The 27,883-nt window shown below is 36.3% G+C and overlaps 1 protein-coding gene across 4 annotated transcripts in view; it reads left to right on the forward strand.

Moving 5' to 3' along the window:
- LOC149845768 (thioredoxin-like protein AAED1, chloroplastic) overlaps positions 1-22,443 on the forward strand; it is a 101,893-nt gene extending 79,450 nt beyond the window's left edge. The window contains exons 8-9 of one of the 4 annotated variants that reach the window (XR_016430218.1): positions 22,108-22,197; positions 22,307-22,443. Coding sequence is in view for 3 of the 4 variants with exons in the window: in XM_089995982.1 (XP_089852108.1) it covers positions 18,054-18,114; positions 18,244-18,318 (136 nt within the window). In the remaining variant the exon portion in view is untranslated. Of the gene's footprint in view, positions 1-18,053; positions 18,115-18,243; positions 18,523-22,107 lie in introns of those variants that run through there. The other 3 variants (XM_089995982.1, XM_089995984.1, XM_089995983.1) reach the window with 3 other exon arrangements.
- Positions 22,444-27,883: the final 5,440 nt, after the last annotated feature.

Raw genomic sequence — 27,883 nt, forward strand, 5'->3', positions numbered from 1 at the left:
CTTGTTCCATTTAAATTTTGAGCATTAAATGATCCAATCCACCCCACAAGTGGATCCTCATTGATAGAACTTCTGTAGAAATCGAGAAGGGGAAAGGAGAGGGAGAGAATGCTCTGGTTCTTGTTGGGAATCAGCAGCCACACTGTTGCACTAATCCTTCATTAACATTAATAGGGTTACAAACAAATATTACATGGACAAAATTGCCCTTTACAAGAGAAACATATTACATATACATGTATGAGAGGTTGTATCGGATATGGATTCTCTATTGGATCCATATCCGATCCATATTCTAATACCCTCCCTCAAGTTGTGCATGGGAGTAAGCCATGTGCAACTTGTTCTTCAGATACCAAAAATGGTTACTTGTGAGACCTTTTGTGAATGTATCAGCGACTTGTCTTCTGAAGACACATAAACTGGTTCAATCTCTTTGTCTGCTATCTTTTGTCTGATGAAATGTTGGTCGATCTCAATATGCTTAGTTCAACTGTGATGAATAGGGTTGACCGCAATTTGTATGGCACTTCTATTATCACACATAAGAGTCGAACTTGAGACATTCTCTCTCATTTCTGTGAGTAGATGCCTAATCCAGGTCACTTCAGCTCTGGCAGCTGCCATAGATCTATACTCTGCCTCTGTGCTAGATCTTGCTACAGCCTTTTTATTTTCTGCTACTCCATGAGACAAGATTTTTTTCAATAAAAACACAGTAACCTGAAACAGATCTTCTTTTATCTGGGTCCCCTGCCCAGTCTGCATCTGTGTATGCTAATATATCATGTTTTGGTGTCCGCCATGAAGACTGGACATATGTGAGTCCATCACCCACCGTGCTTTTTAGATAACGAAGAATACATTTGACGGCATCCATGTGACCAATTTTCGGTTCATGCATGAACTGAGATACTTGATTAACAGAGTATACGATGTCTGGTTTGGTAAAAGTGAGGTACTGTAACATGCCCACTATATTGTGGTACTTGCTTGCATCATGGTACAACTCACCATCACAAATGTTGAGCTTTTGATTGACAATACTATGTGTAGGCAGATGTTTGCAATCTGTCATTCCTGCTTTGGCAAGAATATCAAGAGTGTATTTGTGTTGGGTTAATGACATTTTTCCTTCCTGCCTATCCACCTTTACACCAAGGAAATATCTCAGTTCCCCAAGGTCTTTCATCTTGAACCACATACTTAGAAGCACCTTAATTCGCTGAATGTGGTCCGGAGCATTGCCAGTAATCACAATATCATCAACATATATAAGCAAGAAAACCATAGTGGTATCATCCCTCTATATGAATAGATAATGATCTAGTTGGGAACGGATAAAACTGTGGTTCTGAATTTCTAAGGCGAAACTTTCAAACCATGATCTGGAGGCTTGCTTTAAGCCATACAATGCTCTGGTTAATTTGCATACATATTCCTTTGGATTTCTCTCTGCATAACCTTGAGGCTGCTCCATGTAGACCTCTTCCTTTAAATCCCCGTGTAGGAATGCATTTTTAACATCAAGCTTATTAAGGGTCTACCCATGTTCAATTGTCAAGCCAAGAATAATATGAATAGTTCCCATTTTCCCCACTGGGCTAAAGGTTTCCTCGTAATCTTGATCGTATTCTTGAGTAAAACCTTTGGCAACAAGACGTGCTTTGTAACGTTCAATGCTACCATCCGGTTTATATTTATTCTTATAAACCCATTTTGAGCCAACAACAGTTTTATCTGGAGGACGTCCAACTATCTCCCATGTTTGGCACTCATGGAGTGCCTCGATTTTCTCATTCATCGCTTCAATCCATTTCTTAGAGTGAATTGCTTGACAAAAACCAAGAGGTTCTTCGTGTTTCTCAATCTTGGATAGAAAAACCTGAAAATCCATTGAAAAATTATCATAACTTACCCACTTTTCAATGGGGTGCCTTATCCTGCCCGATCTTCTTAGTGCCTCTCTATCATTGGACAATGCCACGTGTTCTCCAACAGGCACATTTGTTCGCTCTTTGAGTCTCCTGGTATAGACATTTCTTTTGTATCGCAGATATTCTGTCTTTGATGCCTCATCTGAAACTGTCTCATCATTTGTGCTTTCAGGAGTTAAAGTGGTATAATCCCCAGCTTGTGAAATAAGTTCAGCACTGAGCCATGGATCATACCAATTATCATTGGTGTCAATATGTTCACGATTGTGATCTGTTGCATTTCTCAGAAAACTATTTTCATCAAAAATAACATTTCTGGAAATTTTGATCTTTCTATTGGCAGGATCATAGCATCTGTAACCCTTGTGTTCATCTGCATAGCCTACAAACTGGCATATAGAGGCTTTGTTCTGAAATTTAGTTCTCATGGATCTATCAATGTGAACATAACATGTGCATCCAAAAACTCGTAACTCATCATAATCAGGATGATCACCGAAAAGAACATAATAGGAAGACTGATTTTCAAGAATAAGCATAGGAAGACGATTTATCACATGAGTGGCAGTATGAAAAACTTCTGTCCAAAGACTAATAGGCACATTAGAACCATGCATCATGCTCATTGCACTTTCCACAATGTGTCTATGTTTACGTTCAACAACTCCATTTTGCTGTGGAGTGTATGGGCAAGAAACTCTACGATATATCCCATTATCTTGGAGAAAATCTAAAAATTCCTTGGAGGAATACTCACCACCCCCATCACATTGGAGAATTCGAATATTTTGAGAGAATTGGGTATTAACGTAGGCATGAAAGTGACGAAAGATAAGGGAAACCTCTGATTTGTGTTTCATAAAGAATATCCAGGTAAAGCGAGAAAAATTGTCAATAAACGATACATAATATTTACTTCCAAAAGAAGAAGGATTGGGGGTTGGGCCCTAAACATCAGAACATATTATCTCAAAAGGCATGGAGGCTCTTTTATTTATTTGATGAAAAGGAAGTACATGACTTTTGCAAACCTGACAACTGAAACACATTTTATTCTTCAACGAAGGTGAAACAGACTCTTGAAGAAATCCATTAGGCACTAATTTTTCAATAAGGACTTGACTACAATGACCAAGATGGGAATGCCAAATTTCTGACTTATTATATTGAGATATACTTAGAACACTTCTAGAGACGTGATCGGACTTTGAAGGCTTCAGAACACTGGAGGCTGGATCTTCATTGAAGATATACATGTTTCCACGTCGCTCTTCTTAGCGAACATCTTCTTCGTTTGAAGATCCTTGACAAAAAACAGAAGTAGGAGTGAATTCAACAGATGAATTGGTAAAATCAACAAGCTTGGAAACAAAGACAATATTTTTCTTTATATTTGGTGCATGGATAACATTAGATAAAGGAATGGATGAAGATTCAGACAAAGAGATGTGAACGTCGCCAACGTTTGAAATGTGGTGGTGAGTCCCATCTCCAGTTACAATATTAGATTTACAAGAATAGGGGATCAAGGTAGAGAACTTACCTGCATTGTCAGTGACATGAGCTGCTGCCCCTGAGTCTACATACCATATTCCATCATTATTCTGTTTCAAGTTCAAGTTAGCCATAGCAGACAAGAGAAGATCCTTAGCATCATCACTGACCCGAAAAACACTCGCAGATTCTGATGTAGCAACATTTCTATTATTTTGTATTCTATTGCGGTTTTGAGCATTTTGAGGATTGAACCAGCAGTTGGCTTTGATGTGGCCACGTTTGTTGCACTGGTAGCACGTGGGAACATTCCTTGACGGGCTGGGAGTGACATTTGTTGTAGGTAGCAAACCACGACCACCCTGAACTTGTGCTCCCCTACCTCTGCCATGCCCTCCTCGTGCACGATCAACAATAATATCATGCATGGATGATTGCCCTGTTGGGGCATCAAAAATGCTTTTCAAGGACATCTCATACTGGAACAGTTTAATACGTAAATCTTCAAAACTAGGTAACGTCGGCAAGCACAATAAAGAAATCACAAAGACGTGATACTCTGATCCCAGGGCATTCAATGTTTGTTGCAACTTTTTCTTTATCTGACACTGGATATCCAACAATGGCTAATTGATTTGTGATGCTCTTGACTTGATTTAAAAATTCAATAATGGTCATTGTCCCCCTTTTTAAAAGTTGAAATTCACGCTTGAGAAATAGCACCTTAGCCTCTGATATCTGAGAGTAGGTATGAGCTAGACTCTCCCACAATACTTTGGTTGTGCAATCATCAGGAATAGAAACTAATACTTCTTGTGATAATGTGGAAGTGATGTACGCGACGAGAGCCTGATCGCGCTTCATCCAACCAACAAATGCAGGGTTGCGAATGATGTTTGGCAAACCTCCGTCCTCTTTTGTTTCTTGTGTGATGAATTTTGCAGGTGGTGGAGTGGAACCATCCAGATCACCTGAAAGATCTTGACTGCGAATAAAAGGAGTAATCTGCCTCTTCCAGGTCAAATAATTGTTTGTGTTTAACTTTTCAGAAACCAGCTGCCCCAGGAAATTGGAGGAAAGCCCAGAGTTGGCTGAAGTATCCATGTGCAAACTTTGTGCAGGTAAGGATGGAGTAGGCGTGAGCAGACCAGATTCACGTGATCAGTATGGGTGATGTGTAACGGGAAGGACTCGGCTACTATATGAGGACACGCACGGCTGAATTAGATATTCTAATATCTAATGTTAGAATATTAGATATTAGGATATGGGGGGCACTGTAATGATATATTGCGGAAATATAAAGAGTGCTTATAAGCACTTACAACAATGAATAAAAGAGACAATATCACAAGTCCACTAAGGGACAATACAAGCACAAGCCTTTAAGAAGGCAACAATATAAAAAGTCTCTTATTGAAAAGAGAGAGAGCTCTCAAGAATGAAAAATATACAAGGGGTTCACCCCTATTTATACAAGAGGGAGAGGAGAAAAAGGGAGGCCAAAGGCCTCAAAAGGAGAGCCCAAAAGGGGGCTCCCATGGAGTCATTGGGAGCCCCCAACGGTCACATTTGTGACCGTTGGGGGCTCCAACAACTCTATGGTTGGAGCCCCTTTTGGTCCTTAAAAAGTACAAAAAATAAATATAAAAAAGAAAAATACATTTTAACAAAACTCGAAAATAGTTGTTTTCTAAAACAACTATGTGAAATTACAAAAATACCCCTATCGGGTATTGATGTAATATATATATATGAGGTACATTTTAATACCCCCCTCAAACTTTATGGGGAAATGACGGAAAGTTTGCCAAGAAGAAACATGAAGCGAGGAGCCGGAAGAGTTTTAGTAAAGAAGTCCGCCAACTGATATTCTGAAGTGACATACGGTAGAGCAATTGTTCCTCGTAAGTATTCGTCACGAATATAGTGGCAATCCATTTCGATATGTTTTGTACGCTCATGGAAGGTATGATTGCTTGCAATATAGATGACACTCTTGTTGTTGCAACATAATTTTGCGGCTTCCGTAATATCAACCCCCATGTCTTTAAGCAGACTGCGAAGCCATACAAGTTCCATTGTGGTGGTTGTCATAGCCCGATACTCAGCTTCAATGGATGATAATGAAACTTTTTGTTGCTTCTTGCATCGCCAGGCAATCAAAGAGTCCCCTAAAAAGACAAAAACCAGTAGTTGAGACTCGATCATTAGGATTATCTCCCCAATCTGCATCAGTATAAGCAAGAAGATTCAAGGAAGAAGAGGAGGATAGAAATAACCCTTTATTGATGGTATTCTGAATATAGCGGATCCGGAGAACAACACTCATATGCACAGTTGTAGGAGCATGATGAAATTGGCTAACTGAATTAACCGCATGGGAGATATCTAGTCTGGTGATGGTTAAATAGGTAAGAGACCCAATGAGTTATATGTAGGGTGTGGGGTCTTCCAGAAGAACCCCATCCTCCAACCGTAATTTACCATTAATAACCTCGGGAGTCTCTACTTTTTTGTCATCAGAAATCCCAGACTTAGAACAGATATCTGCAACAAACTTCATTTGTGACAAAATATATCCTCAAAAAGAGTATGCAACTTCAATTCCAAGAAAATATCTAAGAAAACCTAAATCAGACATATCAAAATTATTTTTTAACATATTTTTAACATCAATAATACTATTGTGATCATTCTCAGTGATAATCATATCATCAACATAAAGTAACAATATTACGATACTAGTACCTGCATTTTTAACAAAAAGAGCAGTGTCAGTATAACAAGAGTGAAATCCTAACTTTATCATGATATCACTGAAACGATCATACTAAGCCTTAGGAGCTTGTTTAAGGCCATATAATGCCTTTAAAAGCCGAAGTGTTTGACCTTGCTTAATATTAATTCCGGGTGGTGGATCCATGTAAACTTCTTCACTTAAACTTCCATTTAAAAAGGCATTTTTTACGTCAAGTTGATAAATAAGCCATTTTTTGGTTGATGCGACAGCTATTAAGGTCCTGACACTGGTCATTCGAGCTACGGGAGCGAATGTTTCTTCATAATCAATGTCATATTCTTGGGAGTATCCCTTAGCGACTAATCTAGCTTTATATTGTTCCAAAGAACCATCGCTTTTAGTTTTAACTTTGAAGACCCAGCGACACCCAATAGGTTTTTTGTGTGGGGGTAGATTAACTATTTCCCAAGTATTAGCATTTTTTAATGCATTTAGTTCAACTTGCATTGCTTCAACCCAATGTGGTATAGATTTAGCTTGATTATAGTGAGCGGGTTCAAAATAAGAATGTAGGATTATTAAACATGCCTGATAGTTGGGTGTTAAGGAATCATAAGATACAAACCTATTTGGGGGTATTGATATTCTAGAAGAATGTCTAACTTGTGGTTCCTTAGTAGATTCAGAAATTTGAGAGTATTTTTCGAGAGCACTAATAAGATTTTCTTGATTTCTTCTTGAGTAAACATTCATATTTGTATCACTGTTATTTGAGGGTATTATATCAAGATGGGACGCCTCACATGTATCTTCTATGTTTTCAAGGAAATCTTCTTGTATGTCATCAATAAGATCATATAAAAATATGTAATCAATTTCATTTGTTTCTTCTATTTTATCAAAACCGTTCTCTTCTTCTAGAAATGTTACATCTTTTGAAACATATAGTTTATCATTCTTAAAATCATAACATCTATACCCTTTTTTATTTTCACCATGTCCTAGAAAAACACATTCGATTGCTTTTGGAGACAACTTATCACTTTTATGTAATAGGACAAAACATTTGCAACCAAAAATACGAAGATGATTGAAATCGGGTGAAAGTTTAAAGAGATTTTCATAGGGAGAAGCATTTTTTAATTTAGAAGAGGGCATTCTATTGATTAGATAAGTTGCGGTTAGAACGGCTTCGGCCCAAAACTTCTTTGGAATATTTCTAGAAACAAGTAATGTTCTAGCGGTTTCTATAATGTGCCTATGTTTCCTTTCCGCTAGTCCATTTTGTTGAGGGGTCCTAGGACATGACTTTTGATGGCAAATTCCATTTTGGGTTAAATAGTTTTGAAATTCGTGAGATAAATATTCACCACCGGAATCGGATCTCAAAATAGATATGTTATTTTGGAATTGATTTTGAATTTTTCTATGAAAATCTTTAAAGAAGGTAAATACTTCCGATTTATAACTAAGAAAATAAATCCAAACATACCGAGTAAAGTCATCAATAAAAGTAACATAATACTAATAGTCCCTTTAGACATAACCGGAGAAGGCCCCCAAACATCCGAATGCACCAATTCAAAAGGTCTTGATGAAAGAAAAGTTCTAGTTGGAAATGGAATAGACTTCATTTTTCCAAAAATGCAATCTTTGCAATTAATTTCTTTTTTCTTACAAAATTTGTTTCCAAAAGGAAAGCGATACATTTTGGAATAACTTGGATGACCAAGTCTTTTATGCCAAGTTTCCATGTTTTTTTCTTGGACATAAGAACAAAAATAATTTGTAAGGAGATCGAGATGGTCCATATAATAGAGGTCTCCCTTTCTATGGCCTTGCCCAATCCGCTTCCTGGACCGGAAATCCTGCACAAAGCAATCATTAGATGAGAAAGATATTTCACATCCATGGTCGGCAATTTGGGAGACCGAAAAAAGGTTTAAATTTAGTTTGGGAACAACTCTTACTTTTGGAACACAAAAATTTTGAGAATCTTTAAAAGAGCCAATACTTGAAATTTTTAAAAAGGTTCCATCGGCCGTAGAGACACAAGAGTCCTTTGAATTGGTGCAAACATCAATAAGTGCATTTTCATGGGGGGTCATATGAAAAGAGGCTCCGGAGTCAAGGATCCAAGAATACGTACCGGGTGATGATGTAGAAGCAATAGCCGCACCCGATGTGGAGGAAGAAACTTTTAGAATTTGTTGGAGAGCCATAGATATTGCCCAAGAGTTTCCTTGAGGTCATTGTTCTTGCCTTCATCTTCTTTGGTGGTAGTTTCTTCAAGAGAGGCCACCTTAGGCTTGAAAGTTCCGTTAAGCTTTGGGCAAGCGGGTTTAATGTGACCCGGCTCATAGCAATGATGACAAACAATCATTTTTCTTCCTCCATTGTAGTTTCCTTGTTTCCCAAAATGAGGAGGTTTATAGGTTCTTACATTGTTACCCGGTTTTGATACGGCAAGTACTTCATCAACATGCTTACTCATGCCAAGCCTTGTCTCCTCTTGAGTGATTTCGGCAATAGCATCCTCAATAGGAGGAAAAATAGATCTATGGAGAAGTGAGGATCTCACTTGCTCAAATTCGGGACGTAGCCCAAAAAGAAATTGAAACAATCGTTCTTGTTCCATTTGTTTTTGTCTTAAATCAATATCTTTCATAGAAACCCATTTTGGCTCTAAAAGAGCCAATTCATCCCATAGTGGGTTTAGGGCACTATAATAGTCTTTAATGCTAGAATCACCTTGTTTGGTGGTTCTAATTTTTTCTTGCAAGAAATATGCTCTTGCAAGATCCTTTTGAGTATACATACCCTTCATAAAGGACCAAGCCTCATTGGCTCTACGAAATTTAGCTATATTAGCACATACCTTAAGCTCAACATTGTTCATGAACCACGCAAGGATTTTCGCGTGATTGTTTTCCCAATCTCTTCCACTTTTTTTTTATGATTTTCAATGGCCTTGAGGCGAGCATCTCCTTCAAGAGCCTTTTCTTGACCTCCTTCGTTCTTCGTGAGCATAAGCTTAGGTTCCGGAATGGTACCCATGACATAACCCCAAAGTTTCTTTCCTTTGAAATTATTTTCCATTGTCGATGCCTACATCATATAATTTTTTCCATTGAGCATGAAGGATAGGTCAATCTTTGCCTCCATGATGTTTCCAAGAAGTGAGAAGAGATCCACCAAATATGAAATACACGAACCACACCTTTCCTTCAAGAATCGAGTGGCTCTGATACTATGTAATGATATATTGCAGAAATATAAGAGTGCTTATAAGCACTTACAACAATGAATAAAAGAGACAATATCACAAGTCTACTAAGGGACAATACAAGCACAAGCCTTTAAGAAGGCAACAATATAAAAAGCCTCTTATTGAAAAGAGAGAGAGCTCTCAAGAATGAAAAATATACAAGGGGTTCACCCCTATTAATACAAGAGGGAGAGGAGCAAAAGGGAGGCCAAAGGCCTCAAAAGGAGAGCCCAAAAGGGGGCTCCCATGGAGTCGTTGGGAGCCCCCAACGGTCACATTTGTGACCGTTGGGGGCTCCAACGACTCTATGGTTGGAGCCCCTTTTGGTCCTTAAAAAGTACAAAAAATAAATGTAAAAAAGAAAAAAGAAAAATACATTTTAACAAAACTCGAAAATAGTTGTTTTCTAAAACAACTATGTGAAATTACAAAAATACCCCTATTGGGTATTGATGTAATATATATATATATATATATATATGAGGTACATTTTAACAGGCACTCGGCTGGGAAAACCATGGGGGGCACTCGGCAAGGAAAACTAGGGAACTCGACTTTTCTAATATTGGTTGGATTAGATATTCTAATATCTAGTATTAGAATATTAGATATTAGAATATGGGGGGCACTCGGGTGATGGACTCAGACTTTTCAAGAGACTTTTCACGGCAAAAACAGGTTGTGAGATGAGACAAGAAGGAAAAACAGGAAACTCAACCTGTTTAGAGAAGAACTCTGCTTTTGGGTTCGGTTGAAGGACTCAGACTTTTCACAGCAAAAACAGGAAACTCGACCTGTTTAGAGAGGAACTCGGCTTTTGGGCTTGACTGAAGAAGATGAGGAGGACTCGGCGGAAGGACTCGGCTTGTCACGGCTCTTATGAAGATCTTGTGAACTCGTCTGAAGAAGAGAAGGAGCAGGCGTGACCAAAAGGCAGATCGTGGCCAATGGAGCAGGTGTGACCAAAAGGCAGATCGTGGCCAAAAAGTGTCGTGAAGCCTTTCATGTTCCCGATGAAGACACTTTTACGCCCAGAATTGCCGCTGCTCTGATACCATGATAGAACTACTGCAGAAATCGAGAAGGGGAAAGGAGAGGAAGAGAGAGCTCTGGTTTTTGTTGGGAATCGGCAGCTACACTGCTGCACTAATCCTTCATTAACATTAATAGGGTTACAAACAATATTACATGGACAAAACTGCCCTTTACAAGAGAAACATATTACATATACATGTATGAGAGGCTGTATCGGATATGGATTCTCTATTGGATCCATATCTGATCCATATTCTAATACTCATTATTAGTCAAAAATGGAGGTGGCCTCTTGGAGTATCAATCCAAGAGAGGCCAAGTCACTAGCTTCTCATTGTCTAAAAGAGAGGCAGTTTCCTTGAAGAGTCACTCTCAACAGCTTGAAAGACCTCCTATTGGCCAAAAAAAGGAAGGAGAAAGACAAAATTAAAGCACTTGTCTCTCATTGGCCTTCAAGAGAGGTGGCCTCAAAATCTAAGAGCTAAGAAATCTTACCGGAAGGTGAGGAAGGGGAGACCGCAACACCTGTTAGGGAGGATGAGCCTTTGAGGAGCGGTTGTAGTGCTTGCACCAATTGGGATAATGACATGCTTCCAACATATATTTGATCTCTATTGGTTGCATCCTTTTCTTGAGAAGCCTCTAGAGTAGCTAGTCTCTTCTCATCCTTTCCTTTGAATTCAGTGCAATATGGCTTGATGTGTCCCAATTCTCCACAGTTATGACAAATGATTGTCTTTCTCTCGTTATTGTTGCATTGCCTCCCAAAGTTATGTTTAGAGAAGTGGGGTTTGTAGAAATGAGTGTTAGCACCGGGTCTAGATACTGCCAACACGTTGTTTTTAGACTCCTTAGATTTGGTCATGGATTTAAGCCTTGTTTCTTTCATGCATACTTGAGCCAAAATCTCATGTATAGGTGGTACCTCTTCTTGCTTATGGTGGATGATATTACTCCAAACTTGTTCAAATTCGGGTCTTAGTTTTCTCATAAATAAAAAAAATTGCTCACCGAGGATTTGATTTTCCTTAAGTAAGCATCGTTAGAGGTATCCCAAATAGGCTCCATCTTGGCCATTTGGTCCCACAACCTCTTAAGAGTTCTATAATACTCTAACACTTTTTTTTCCTTGTTTGCAATTGTGAATCTTATCTTGTGATTTCCATGTATGGGGGGCATCATTTTGTGTACAGGTTTGTTTGATAAAAACCCACGCTTCATCGCCCATTTCAAACTTCAAAATATTTTCACAAGGTTCTTCACACATACTTCCCATAAATATGGACAAGACCTTGACATGATCAACTTTCCATTATTTAAAGGCCTTTTTGTAGTTCACAAGAACCTTTTCTTTCTCTTTTCCCTTAAGAGTTTATTCTTTGTTTACTTTGTCTTCCTCACAAATGGATTTAGTGAGAATAGGTTGAGGTTTCGGTAAGGAACCATCAACATATTACCACAACTCCTTACCAATCAAGATTGTTTTTATAGCGGTAGTCCACATATTATAGTTCTTCCCATCAAATTTGATGGAAATAGCCCTAACCACTTCCTTTTCGACCATAGTATCAAGAGAAGAGAGTGAGAAAAGAGAAGAGGTAGAAAGAAGAGATAGATAGAGGAGGTAGAAAGAAGTGTTGACGTGATTTTTTGAAGCAATGAAGTTCACGATCACTCGTTCCTCCTTCACGTATTCTTTATGAATGCTCATTCACTTCAAATATACCTCACGCTTGATACCATGCCATGAAATGCAAGAAATAACTATAAGATGCCACTTATGAGCTTTATGGGTCAAGATACAAATATAAACACAAAACCCACTAGTGGGCAAGAGAGAGAAAAAATGTAGGATCTTATTTCAAAAAGTGTTTGAGACAAGCATGAATACAAGAGGGGATTCATTCCCTATTTATACACAAAGAGGGACCAAAAAGGGCCATTGGGAGTGTTCTCAATGGCTAGAAATATAGTGGTTGGGAACATTCCCAACGATTCTTTTATCAAGGGCATTACAAAGATAGTAAAGCCCTTGACAAAAAGAAGAAAAGAAAAAGTTAAAAAATACCTAAAGTGTCCCTAATGAACACGACTATTTACAAAAAGTAAAAAGACCAAAATACCCCTATTGGGTATTTACCTTGTACGGATCCACGGGCACCTGGATCCAACTTGGTGTTTGATGGAGTAGAGCAAGAAGAGATCCAACCCAACTTGTCCTTGGACGGATCAGGGCAAGGAATGACTAGATCCACATTGAAGGGATTTGGATCCAAAGGAGATGCCAAGGGTCAGCCAACCAAGTGGGGCCCACCTAGGGAGGTTAACCTCTCCTATTGAAGGCCCTAGATGGACCTGCCAAGGTGATTAAAGAAAGGGATTAGGTGTTATCTAGCCTCTAATAGGTTCTATCTAAAAGGCTCTTAGGAATTCCCGAATGGACCCAAATTACTTTTATCTTATTAAGATCCATTTGGGTTTCAAATAGATCTAAATCTTTATTTAGTTTTAGTGGGATCCATTCGAGTCTCTAATAGATCCAAATCCGATGAGATCCATTTGGGTCTCAAATGGATTCAAAATCCCATTTACCTTTCATGAGATCCATTTGGGTCTCAAATGGATCCAAATCATTCATTACTTCAGTGAGATCCATTTGAGTCTCCAACAGATCCAAATCCTTAGTGAGACCCACTTAAGTCTCGAATAGATCGAGAACTTTTCCATATCCCGTTTAAACCCTAATATGGATCAAAATTCTACCAAAACTCATTCGGGTTGGCTTATTCAACCCAAATCATACAGAGATCTGTATAGAGTGGATCCAAAGTCCTGAAACTCACAATGGATTTGTTTGAGTTCGGATCCTCTCTGAGGTCCAAACTCAACAATTCAACTTTAGATTGGGTCCACCAACTGAATCCAATCCCGAACACATGGGTTGATCAATTTGGATCTCCACTGAGATCCAAATCTAAATACTTCATAAATTCCCAATTAAATGACAGATAATATATAGGCTCCCTCCCTTGAGCCTAGACCTTTGAAGGTTAACCCCAACCGGACTTGGTGTGAGCCTAAGTCTCGACTGTGCAACCACATCAAGTAACTGGTGGAATCAACCTCCATGGACCCCTAGAAGAACCTCTAACCAACCTCTTGAATCCTTGGTAAGTTATCTAAGACCAACCCTTAATCGTAAACTCAATGTTAGACTCGCTAAACTCGTTAAACCTAGCCTCAAGTTCAACATTTTGTTGCTGATAATTGCATAATCTAACTTGACTTCACTCGAACGTTTCTCCCAAACCTGACCTAGTCCAAGCTTGAAAATGTAACCATAGACTACCTTACTTGTCCTTAGTTAACCTACCAAAAATCGGATCAATCCTCATTCCCATTCAGGAGAAACAAATCCGAAACCATAACTCGTTTTTACCAAATCTCATTCCTGACTTCAGACCCAGTCTTGTTTTCCTTGTTCTCATACTTTTATCTCCGAAACCCTGTCGACTTAGAACCCCAAACTTTATTAGAACCTTCCCTAACCTAGCCCAGAACTTCCCCTAAATTTTCATATTTTTCTAATTAGTATTTTGAGGGATATAAATTTCTCTCTCAAGGTCCGAATAAGAATCATGTCCCAAGAAAAACCTAGAACTTCCAAAAATTATCTCCTAAAATACTATGTCACCTGAGTACGGGTACGAGTATAGGCATGGACGGTACAACACGACAATTCCAAAAAATGTGGGTACGGGATCACATCTAAATATATACTAAAAAATATATTATATATCTAAAATATATATTATATATCTAAAATATATATTATATATTGAAAATATATAATATAATATAGGACACGACATTTGTTGTGTCCAGGTACTAGTACCCGTGTCGACACAAGTACGACACCCTAAGTGTCGTATCTCGGTTACGTAGCTAAAATATAATTCCCAACTTCCTGAAATTTTTACCCAAGCTTGCCTAACGTGTCCTATAGCCCTTCCTAAATTTTTAGTCATTTCTCTATTGTAAATTGGGAGAACCAAATTTTTTACTAAACCCTGTCAAAACCCAAACTGAACCTTACCCTATCTTAGCCTACCCGACTTATCCTAGACCTAGGTTCAAACCTACACCTACCCATGGGCCCTGGAAGGTAACATTACCTATTACATTATTAGGAGTATATATATACACACTTTAACATCTCTTTTTATTTTTTCTTATTCCTTCTCTTATTTCTTTTTCTCCATCTTCTTTCTCTTTATCTTCCTCTTTCTTCTTCTTTCCTCCTTTTTCTTCTTCCTCCATGCCCTTTCACCCCAGGTCAAACTGTAAAAAAGAGAGGAAAACAACAGTTATTTGGGTCGGGTTAGGGTTGGACCCAATCCAATCTGGACCAATGCATACCTGTGTCGTGTTCGGCACCCATACTCATGTTGACACGGGTACGGCTTCTTGTTAGCCGTGTTTATGTGACATAGATGCAGAGGAATAGAAATACAGAGGGATGCCTCTACAAAAAATTATTAGTTTCCCATACTTTCTAACCCTCCTGTTCAAGTTGGAGAGAAGATATCCATCAGCCATAACTTGCATGTGACTTTCTTGAATCTTGATCTACCTATTGCTTTTGCAAGGACGTTATCAAGTTGAAGATGGGCGTGAAGCTGTGAACATGTGTGGCGCGAAGTAGTTTGGCTTATATCTTTTCTCTTATGAAGTGAATCAATATCTATATACCTTTGTTCTATCGTGATAGGAAGAATTACAGGTCTTTAGGTGTCTTCATATTCATTAATTAGGTAAAATCAAATGTTAGCCATAGACTTTCATTGGTCCCTTGTGCCATAGATATACTTAGCCTCAACATTAGGTTTGGAATTACTATGTTTTGTTTTTCCAAGATACTAGGTTTTCACCACAAGCAAACTTTATGCCATACAAAAAATGGAAAATGACCGTATTGTACGACAAAACTGACATGTTTTCGAAATGTCCCACAATTTTTTAAATTCCCCTTGTCCAAATTCGCAAATATCTGACTTCTTTAGGACCATCTTACCCTCGCAACAGTGAACCTTCTGAGGTTCACGCGATATATCGCTACCTGCTTCAAAAATATAAGAATTTCCTCCCAAATATGTGATTTTTTTCTTAAATATGTTAATATCCTCCTAAATATGTGAATTTCCTCCCAAATATGTGAATTTCTTCTCAAATATGTGATTTTTCTCCCAAATATGTGAATTTCATCCTAAATATGTGATTTTTCTCCCAAATATTTGAATTTTCTCCTAAATATACGATTTTCCTCACAAATATGTGAATTTGCTCTTAAAAATCGCACAAGCGAACCTCCTGAAGTTCACGCGATATGTCTCTGCGTTCTCCAAAAATATGTGAATTTCCTCTTAAATATGCAAATTTGCTTCATATGCGAATTTTCTCTTAAATATGCAATATTCCTAAATATGTGAATTTCCTCCCAAATATGTGAATTTTTTCCAAAATATGCAATTTTTCTCCTAAATATGGGAATTTTCTCCTAAGGATAAAGAACAAATGCAACCCAAACAAAGTCTAACACAAAATATAAGCTTAACTTGTTGGAAGTTATCAAATTTTCTTAGAAGTCGGATAAAAAATTTCCTGTAGGGTCTTTGTTTCTAAGTCAAAAAACTAGAACAAAAATTTGTCATGTAAATAGTAACAGTCAGACAATCTGTCTTTCAAAAGTCATCAGATCAGGGCGATCTTGGTGGCCTTGGAAAGCTGACTTTTTAATCTTTTTGTTATTTTTACTGTTTTTCTGGATTTCCAGAGCTGGTGGCTGGAAAATAGCTTAGAACAGTTGGAATAGGTTCCCTGACGCTTGTTTTCTCCTATTTTATCGGGGTTGTATCTCAACACCCATTTGTTGTTTTCTAACATACAAGGTACTGTTGGAAAGATATTTGAGTCTACTTTCTCGTTCTTTTTGAAGTTTTTTTCGGAATCCTTTTTTTTTCTTAGTCCAAAATCTGATATAGATATTGGATTTCAAGAAAATCCGACAATGACATGTTTCCGTACAGTACAATCAATCCAAAATCTGATACAGGTATTGGCATTTTGGGAAATGTGTTATTTTTGTCATACAATGTGATCAGTTTTCGTACAAAAAACTTGCCTAATTAGCATCTATGTATGCTTTAAAGTGGTCTTCATTAGCACACAGTCCCTTTCTCAGGGTTTTGCTATTGCTACCTCATGACACGATATACAAATGACATGCTTCCCAAAATTTGCATATTTAAGAGAAAAAATGCATATTTGGGAAGGAAATCACATATTTAAGAGAAAATTCGCATATCGACATATTACGCGAACCTCGGGAGGTTCGCTTGTACGAAGGGTAAAATAGTCCTAAAAAAGTCAGACATTTGTGAGGTATTTCGGGAAAAGTGTCATGTTTTTCATACAGTACGATCAGTTTCCGTACCAAAAACTTGCCTAATTAGCATCTATGTATGCTTTAAAGTGGTCTTCATTAGCACACAGTCCGTTTCTCAGGGTTTTCTACTGCTGCCTCATGACACGATATACAACTATCATGTATGAAAGTGAAGTTGCATGCAATAAAACGGCTAATTTCACTAACTGTATAGGCTATAACTAGCCTGGCAGTTAGAAAAATAAGTGTTTCAGTACCTTATATCTTGGAATTTTCTGCAACCACTAAGTCCAATTTATGATTTTATTCAATTGGGCTTCACACTTTAATTTCTTGCAACAAATCTATTACATACTTTGGTTGTGTAAAAAAAAGCCTTCTCTTTAATCTAAGGACTTCTATATTCTAGAAAACAGTGTTATCAATATTGTATCATATGATAAGATACATTATATTGCAGTATGGACTTGTGAACCTTATGATACTGTATAAACTATCGGCATGTTGAGTTTATCGGGCTGTATTAACCAATATCATATGATGTATGTATCGTACTGTTTTATGAGTTAAAGACTCAAAACTCGTTTTTATGCTGTAATCATCCTGATCCAGGACTACTTCATCCATAATTGCATTATGCTAGTCAGATTCTGCATTATCTTTATTGGTAAGACTTTGTATCAACATTCTTCACGAGCAATGAGTGAATGCTCTAAGCAATACTACCCATCCCCATCCTATCACATCAATTCCATGAACCTCTCATCTCATTTGATCACGAATGTGAGTTGGATTCTAAAACAGTGAATCTCGCATTGGGTGTATGATCAGGCTTTCTGTCATCCTGCAAACAAGTACTCCTTCAGGAGGCTGATCTTGGCTTTCCCTAATCTGCCTGGCAAAATCTTTCTGCTCAAGCTGCTACTGGTGGTGTCTATACAAGAATCTTGCCCTAGCACTTTGTGAAGCCAACATAATTGTGATGTGGAGACCCAACCAAAATATAATATATACATATGCTAGATATATTATTAGTGATCATTGACATAAAAGATATTAAATTATCTATGGAAGTTGTCTGGTAGGAAACTACATTTTACAGGAATCAGATGTGTCTGCTTGTGGTTGCAGGCAGCAAGGGGGGATACTTGTAGCTGGTCCTGGTAAAACCAACATTTTGTATTTGCACAAGGTTAGCATTTTTTAATCATTGTAGAAGTTTAACACTTATCAAATAATGTATATCATGACATTCTCTAGCAGCCATTTTCACTTTGTTTTATAGGGCTAGGCGCCTTACATATATCATTTGTTTCGATAGGATAAAGAGGCTGGAGATGATCCAGACATACAAGATGTTCTGAAAGTGTGTTGCTCAGACACTATGATTGTATAGAGGCATCCTGTCTTGCATTAGTGATATTCTCATCAACACATCTTAGAAGGTTCTGAGCATATACCATTGTGTAATTAACCGCTGCTTTTGTGAAGGTGCTCCTGTCATGTTTTCTTTGACAATTGTAAGCTTCTATTAATTTGAAGTCACTTTCTGTATCTCTTTGCAGTTTCTTAATTATATCATATAGCTTCTTCTCTGACATTTTTGCTCAGGCTTTTGGACTGCATGCTCTGAAATGTGCTTTTGCATGTTAATTTTATAAAACACTGCTTTGGGGTACATGAAGCCTTCTATGCAGTGTTATTAAAAACATGCCTCAAGGTGCAAAAAGCACGCCTTGCCTCAAGGTGAGGGGCTTTATGCCTTGAGGCACGTATATAAAGCGCAAAACTCTCAAGGCGTGCGCCTCATACGCCTTGAGGTGCATGCCTCGAGGCGAGGCACACCTCAAACTGAGGCATGTACGCTTGGGGCTTTTGGTCAAATGAGGGTCAAATCCCTCATTTGACCAAAAATTAGGGTTTAAAGTTTAAACAAACCCTAATCTTTTATGCTCTCTCTCTCTCTCTCTCTCTCTCTCTCTCTCTCTCTCTCTCTCTCTCTCTCTCTCTCTCTCTCTCTCTCTCTCACACACACACACACACACACACTCTCCCTCTCTCTCATATTTTTCTGACACAGGTACTCTTACCTCTCTCACACGAAATATACTGCTTTTTCTCATTTTCTTTTGGGGGAGGGATCACATGGGGATTGGGGATGTTTTCATCATGTGTGTGTATTATGTGGGGATCACATAAACAAATTGTTTACGAGTTTTGAGTGAGGTTTCATTTAAGACAATGAGACTTGTGAAACTTGTGAATAAAGAAGACCAGAAAATATTGCTTTTGGGTAATGGTGCATCGTGTGGCATGTGGTTCAGTTAGGCATTTTTTCAGAACTTTCAGCACTGTGCAGCATGTGATAATAAAATATATCTCTACAAAGGGCTGTCTATTAAAAAGGGTATGTCCTATAATATTTGAGTGTATGTGTATTTCAGAGTTTGAAGATTTTAATGCTAGAAAATGTAGCAGTAGCTTGCTAAATCATGCATGATATCCCAAATTTTGGTGTTGTACATTATGACTGGAGAGTGCACATACCAAACTATATGTTTGATGAATGTGTTATAGTTCAGGATCTGGAGCATAAGGGACTGTTCAGCCTGTTTTAATTGTGAGTCAAAGAGGTTAGTGATGCCATGAGGTTTGGTTATAATCACAAGTGACTTGATTAATGTTGCTTATAGCATGGGTTATTCAGTAAGGACACTCTTTATCGCTTTACCATAGTTGAACCATAACAAAATGTGTAGGTTGGCTAACAAAACCCATTCATGATGTGTTTATATGTAATCACTATGGTTGGTCAACATTTGGGAGTGATATATAATTTGTGACATCACAATTTTTTTGCAGGTTACTTAGTCTTTGATTTGGTAGAAATAATGAGTGATTGATTTGGTTATGGTTATTAGGATCTAGGGCTGGCAAAGAACACCACCCGCTCATGGTTCAGCTTGTAAAGAGCATGTCTATCAAAAGTACTCCTGCATAGGTGCTTCTAATGATCTTGATTTATTATATTTCAAGCCAAATGAATATATTTTATCATCAATAATTGTCAGGTTAATCCCATCATATGGTAATTATTCAAATGCATCTCAAGAAATAATCAGCAAAACTTTAGTGTCAACTAAAATATGCAAAGGCACTAGCTCAGAATACGACCATTAATAACATCCACACACAAACAGAAACATGTGGACTCACGATGTGCACGTACACTAGAAAAAATACTAATCAATACTCCTTATTCTGCTTTTGTTTGATAGTGTATTTTATCTAGATTTTGAATGTGTCTTTTATCAAAGAATGATACTTGTAATCTAAATTTTGGTGTTAATATATATTTTCTTTTATGCATTTTTGTAGTTGAACAATGAGAAAAGGTGTAGGATGTGCGAAGATCCCAAACTCGTAGGACATGGAGTTAAAGTTTTAAATCCCACTAAAGATCCCAAACTCGTAGGACATGTAATTTGTAATTACTGTCATAAAGAGACTACATGAGGCATCTATAGGTTAAAGCATCACTTAGCTGACACAAAACATGGTGTAAGCATGTGCGAAGCGGTTTCACCTGATGTGAAAAGATTTTTTCAGAATCATCTAAGGGATCAGAAGCAAAAGAAATAAGAGGAAGAACAAAATAAGTTGGAAATCGGGAGGAATGTTTATTTTGGATCATCAACATGCGATAATATAAACAAAGAAACAAGTGGATCATGTAGTGATGCAAAAACAAGCACAAGTGGTCCCATGGACTTCTTTGTGAACAAAGAAGCACGACAAATCACAATAAACATTGCTTTCAAAAGGGATGAAAGAAAAAATGTATGTCATGCCATTGGTAGATTTTTTATTCAAATGCCCTATCATTTAATCTTTGTAATAGTCCATATTTTGGTGCAATGATAGAAGTTATTGCAAATTATGAGTGAGGGTTCAAACCACATTTTTATCACGAGATCAGAACATGGATTTTGAAGGACGAGGTAGATTGTACTCATAAAATTTTAAAAAGGTTCAAAAAAAATGGCAGAAGGTTGGTTGCAGCATTATGGCAGCTGGTTAGACAGATGAAAAAAGAAGAAACTTAATTAATTTTCTTGTGAACAACTCATCTGGAATAGTATTTTTGAAGACCGTTGACATTAGCGACAGAAAAAACTAATGCAAATTTGTATAAGTTAGTTAAAAAAGTTGGTGAAAGTAATGTAGTGTAATTCATTACAGATAATGCACCAGATTATGTGGCAGCTGAGAATATGTTAACAGCAAGAAAAACATATTTTTAGACACCATGTATGGTCTATTTCTTGGATCTTATGTTAGAAGATATTGGAAAGATATCAATTCTTAAAGATACAGTGAAAAAGGCAAAAAAGATTACAAGATATATCTATAGTCATGCATGAGTATTAAATTTAATGAGAAGGTTTACAAAGAAGAAAGAACTTCTATGTCCAGTCGTCACTCATTTTGCCACAACATATCTCACGCTTCATAGTATTGGATGTTATAAGAAAGAGTTGAAGTCGATGTTCTTGTCTTCAAATTTCAGATCATCTAATTACTATAAGAAATCTGATGCTAAGAACATTTCTTATATTGTTCTTAATAATCATAAGTTTTGGGTTGTCATATCATATGCAATTAAAGCTACACTGCCTCTCATGAAAGTGCTGCAATTAGTGGATACAGGTGAGCCTGCTATGAGATTTTTGTATGAGGCAATGAATAGAGCAAATGAGAAAATTGCTTTAAACTTTGACAAGGTTGAAAAAAAATAAAAACCTATTTGGGATATCATTGATAAGCGATAAGACTTGCAACTTCATAAGCCTTTGCATACAACTGCCTATTATTTAAATCCTCATTTTTATTATGCTGACAACTTCAACCTGGATGGAGAAGTTATGAGTGACTTTTATGATTGTGTTGAAAAATTAGTTTCTGATGTAAATGTTCTGTTGAAAATTACAACACAAATCAATGCATTTGAAAAGGCAAAAGGGTTGTTTGGTAGAGAGGTAGCTGAGTTGTTACAACAAGAAAATTAAAAAGTCTTGGTAAGTTTGTAATTATGTTGTTATTTGTTCATATTTTTTTTATGTTTTTGTTAATTATGACATTCTTAATGTTTTTATCAAATTTTTATTGTTTTATTTGAATGCAGCTGATTGGTGGAGTTTATTTGGGCATGAAAATCTTGAGTTGATGAATTTTGCAATTCGAATTTTAAGTTTGACGTACAGTGCATCAGGATGTGAGAGAAATTAGAGTACTTTCCCATTGGTTTGTGACTTTGTATTTTATTTTTGAAATACATTTTTATAAGTGTAATTGTCTTATAATTGATTATTAATGATTTGAAGTTATAGGTGTGTACAAAACGAAGGAATAGACTTGAACAAGAGAAGATGAATGCATTGGTTTTTGTAATGTAAAATATGAAATTAAGAGAGAAGAATATGAGGAGGAAGGCTACCAAAGACCCTGTATATCTAGATCATATAGACTCAGACGATGAGTGGATTATGGAGAAGGAAGATCCGTGGTTGGATCCGAACTTCGACATAAATGTTATTGAGCATGTGCCTATTGAAAAAGTGACTTCACCTTATGATTCACAAAGTGGTTCTAGGCAAGACAGATCTTCAAGAGATCGAGGTAAAGCTATATTTTTTTTACCTTGCTATGAATATAAATATATTTTTTAATTAGATAAAATAAGTATTTAATACATGATTTTTTATTGAAGAAAAAAGAAAAGCAAAAGAAGTGATCGAGTATGTGGAGGAAGAAAGTGCAGACGATGAAGAGTCAGAGAATAAAGATGAAGGAGAACCTATTTGTATGGATTCTTCAGATGATGACATTGAAGACTTAAATATTAATGATAACGAGACACAAGAAGAGCCTAGGCCCTAATTCATATCATAGAGCTATGGTCATTTATATGTTTTGGGGGATCAGTGTCATTTGTAATTGTAAATGTTAACACTTTTATTTTTAAGAGTTTTAGATAAATATATTCACATTTGGTTGTTAATACTAACATGCATTTTCTAATTATGACATGATGTTAATACTAATATGCATTTCGTTGTTAATGTTAATTTTTTATTGAATTAATGCTCATATTTTATTTCTTAGATACTTACATAGATCAAGTTGTTGCATTAATGTTATTTTTACATGTTAATCTCATATTTTTTTCAGTATTTATTTGAGTTTTTTTATTTCTTGTTGGTTGTTGCTTCATCAATAAAGTATTTTTTATTTATTTATAATTTTAGATATTTTTATAGGTTTTAAAAAAACATTTGAAGCTTACGCTTTACGCCTCGCGGCTTATGCCTCGCCTCAGATTTTGGTGGAGCGCCTCGCTACTCAACGCTTTTCACAACACTGCTTTTGTGGTTTGTTTGTCTTAGCTGAAAGCTTAAATAAATGAAAAAAAGTGACCAACAATGTGACACAATCGATTCTTTCTTAATCCATCCTCGTTATGGTTTTAAACAAACAATGTAACTAATGTTGTTCATATGCTGAAAAGAACGACCATATGCATCCCAGGATGTTTATGGTAATGTCCATTCCTTTTGTCTTGCCTTTGGTGGAATCTAATTCAAGATGCCCCTCCTAATTTCTGTCATAGGATCCCATTTAAATAGCTCTCTCATCCTCATAGGATTGCAAAAAGTAGTTTTCCTAATGTTTTCTCTATTGAATTACATTCAGACCACAAATAATTTAGTAAATGACAATAAAAACGACTCACCTTGTCATTTTGTGTGACGAGTATCTTCTATCATTCTAAAAAAAAGACGAGTATTCCCTATAAAAAACAAAAAAAATCAAGAATTTAGTAAATGGCATTAAACCGTCATTTTTAAAATGTTATAATACAACCAATTTTTGGCTCCCTACTAAGAACCATTCCAAAATTTGGTCGGCTCTAGATATGAGAAATATAGACCCAAAACTGATTGGACTCCACCCCAATTGTATACTCGACCCTAATTATTCTATTTTATTTATACCCTGACCTCACCTTGAACCTAGTATTACTCGAAACTTTTTTATACCCAACCTGTTTTCATACTCTACCCAACCAGTGCTATAAAGTATGTACCCAAACCCAAACCAATACTGAACCTGACACTCAAACCAATGGTAACCTAAACATAATGTCCAACGATTAGGAAAAATTTAAACAAAAAATGATCGTACTGTATAGCAAATATGATGTAACGTCACTAAAAGCTAACCTTTTAAAACTTTTACATTTTGAGAATTTTGAGCGATTTTTTTTTATTATATTGATTGGTTAAAACTTCTCAAGAGTAATTAATCAATGGGTTTAATAATGGCTATCTAGAGGTACCGCATGTGCACAAGTGCGGGCATATTATTATGCTACTAGCATCAGGTCCAGTACGGAACCATTTGTAATCCAACCCGATTGAATTTTATTACATAAAAAAGTTATAACAAAATAAAGTCTTATAGATAATGCGAGAACAAATTATTCTCAAAACGGTTTAAGATCTTGGGTGGGATCACGAGGAAAACAATTAAGAAAAATTAAATCGTGTAGCAAAATTTTTAAACCGAAAACAAATAACTAACATCCATAGATTTCTATCATTCAAAAACATCAAGTTTATTAGTCTTTACAAGTTATTTCAAAAGCAAGAAAACAAAGAAAAACAAAATTGACTCTCACGGCCAAGGAAAGAGACCTCCTTGAGACTCATGGCTATGAGATGAATTTACTGAATCATCTGAAAGTGCTGGGATTGGCTCCAAGTTTGTATTGGGTGCTGGTAGGGAAAAAAATAGTCGATGGATACATGATTGTCAGAGACTAAGACATGCAAGAAAAGAGGGGGCAACAAGCATAGGTTTAACTGCTGGTGAAATAATCAAGGTATTTGATTCACTCTTGCATTTACAAGGCTTCAAGTTTTTATGTTATATATTTGTTATTTTCTTCAAGTAAACAGATTAAATTTTCTTGATGTTGCTTTGGGATGTTTTATGATACTATTCATTTATTCTCGTCATTAGTTTTGCATCTTCTAGTCACTACAGAAAAAATATGCCTTCTTCTTAATGTCCTTTCTCTTCTGATTCCTGTTTCTACTGAGAAAGAGCCATACGTGTTCCTCTTTATTATCCGCAAAATAATGATAAGGGAAAGGTGTTAACCCTTAGTCATGAACGTTGTTGGTTCATGGTGTGGCTTATGGGGATGCAAGTGGGTTGGATGTGGGACCCATCATGCTTGACCAACCACTGTATTCGTTTTTTGTAAATCAGGTCTGGACCTAGATCTGATCTAGTTCCGTGGTCATAGATCTGGTGAAACAGAAAAGATTTTATATGAAAAAATAAAACAGGTAATTTTGAATCTAAACAAAATCAGATCTGATTTCATATGCATACTCAGATCAAAAGTGGATCTTGAAAGAACTAGCTACACAGTTCTTATCAAACTTGGATTTAGGCCAAGGAAATAGACTTCCTTGAACCAAAACTCGTATTTGGAAAACTTAGCATAGAGTTGATGCTCTCTAAGAGTCCTCAAAACAACGCACAAATGCTCCTAATGCTAACTCTTGCTTTCTGAATAGATCAAAATGTTGCTGATGAAAACGATCACAAACGAATCCAAGTAGGGTTTGTAGATCTGATTCATCATGTCCATGAATGCAGTTAGGGCATTTGTGAGTCCGAATAACATCAATACGAACTTATAGTGCCCATAATGAGTCTAAAAAACAGTCTTAGATATATCTCCTGCTTTAATTTGCAACTGATGGTACTCGGATCTTAGGTCAATCTTAAAAAATACTTTAGCCTTCTGTAATTGATCGAATAGGACTTAGATATGGGGTAATATGTACTTATTCTTAATGATGACTTAGTTAAATATGCGATAATCGATGCATAACCTTATTGATTCATCTTTCTTCTTTACGAATTGAACCATTGCCCCTTACGACAATACACTCAGTCGAATAGAATCGTGCTTCATAAGCTCTTGGATTTGTTGCTTTAGCTCATCCAATTCAGCCAGCGTCATACGGTTCAGAGCCTTGGAGATTGGAGCAGTCCCCTACAATACTCGATGACAAACTCCATTGTTTGGTGTGGAGGAAGTCTCGACAACTCCTTCATAAACACATCAGAGTAGTCCCAAACTACCTCTAGCTCCTCGATAGACAGAACCTTAGCCTCAACAGAAGTCAAGCTCACTAAGATTGCTAAATCTCCCTTACACACATATCTCTGAGCCTTGAGAGAAGATGTTGAGAAACTCGGTTTTGATGTCACATAATATGATACACTGTCTTATTTGATTTTGTATGATATGATAATATGTTCTCTTGAAATAATGTTATATTATGACTGAATATGTTTTGCCTTAAATCTAACGAGTATTTGATGCAAGGATATCTCACCCAATAAGGATGGAGACTTCCTGTTCAAGTACAACTATGGTGCAATTATACTCCTTGAAGAAAAAGCTTGATGAGCCATGCTTTCCTAAAGTTCAAATGAAGAAATCGGCTACCTCAAGATGAAGATTTTTTCTTCTTTAGAGTCATATGTAACAGAACCTTCAGGAACTTGCATATTGCATATTACATACTCATTCATACATACTATATCATAAAAGTATATGATAGTTTCAAAAAGGTTCTTTTTTGAAAACTAATAAGTGTACCTTCTTACAACCTTTTATGAAAAAAATATTTTGTCATATAATAATTGTACCTTATTACAACCTTTTATGAAAAAAATATTTTGTCATATAATAATTGTACCTTCTTACAACCTTTTATGAAAAAGACATTTTGTCATTGTACCTTACACTATATACAAGACAACATAAAATCGGCTACATAAGAAAAACAAATAAAATATGTTTTTGAAAAGACTTTAGTTATCTTCTTTAATGAAATGTTTTTTTATAGGAAGAAAACAAAAACATAAAATCGACTACATAAGAAAAACAAATAAAATATGTTTTTGAAAAGACTTTAGTTATCTTCTTTAATGAAATGTTTCTTAATACAAGAAGAAGACAAAAACATAAATCGGCTACACAAAAGAAAAACAAATAAAATATGTTTTTTTTAAAGGACTCTAGTTACTTTTTCTCATAACTATAGAATGTCGACTTACTTAAAGTCATCATTCTCTTTACAAAGCATTAAATGCCTTCTGTAACAAATCCTTGTTAAATATCCTTCTCAAAGAATGTCGACCTTCCTTTTGATCCTTATTCTCTCTGGAGACTTTGAAATACACAACATAAAGAAAACACTTGACATGACTATGTACAAATAAATATCTCAAAACACTAATAGTACTTACACTCATTTAAAGCAAAGAAGTACTAATGTACCTCAAATCATTAATTAGAATAAAGACAAAAATACAACCCAACGTTCAATGTACTATTGTAAGAAATAGACTTTTTACATAAAATATGTATTACTTAAAAACAATACAACGACTAGTGTACCCTTTATTTTACTCTTCTGGAAAAAGGCATTCTCGATCTTCTCTAAAATATATTTTTGAAATGACATAACATTTCACATTTCAAAAAGTTACAATTCCAAAATGTAACGACTACTTTTTAAAGGCTATATAAACACACTCAAATAAACTATTAAACAAGAGGAATGGAATAGACGTGTGAGCTTACAAAGAGAAAAAGTTCTATTCGTGATTTGAAAAGAGAGCCTTGAAAAAGAAAGAGAAAAAGAAAAAGGAAGAAAAGAGAAAAAGTCAAGTCCAGCTCTTTGACAAAGAGTATCTTCTGAGTGACAAACAGAACATTCTTAGAATCCTTCATTCGTGCATTCATATCATTCTGAAGGTTCTATAGGAAGTATTGTAACTCTGTTATTCACTGTATTCCTTCTTTG

Source organism: Nuphar pumila, chromosome 2, assembly GCF_984573655.1.
Source record: "Nuphar pumila chromosome 2, dmNupPumi1.hap1.1, whole genome shotgun sequence".
NCBI classification, from domain to species: domain Eukaryota; kingdom Viridiplantae; phylum Streptophyta; class Magnoliopsida; order Nymphaeales; family Nymphaeaceae; genus Nuphar; species Nuphar pumila.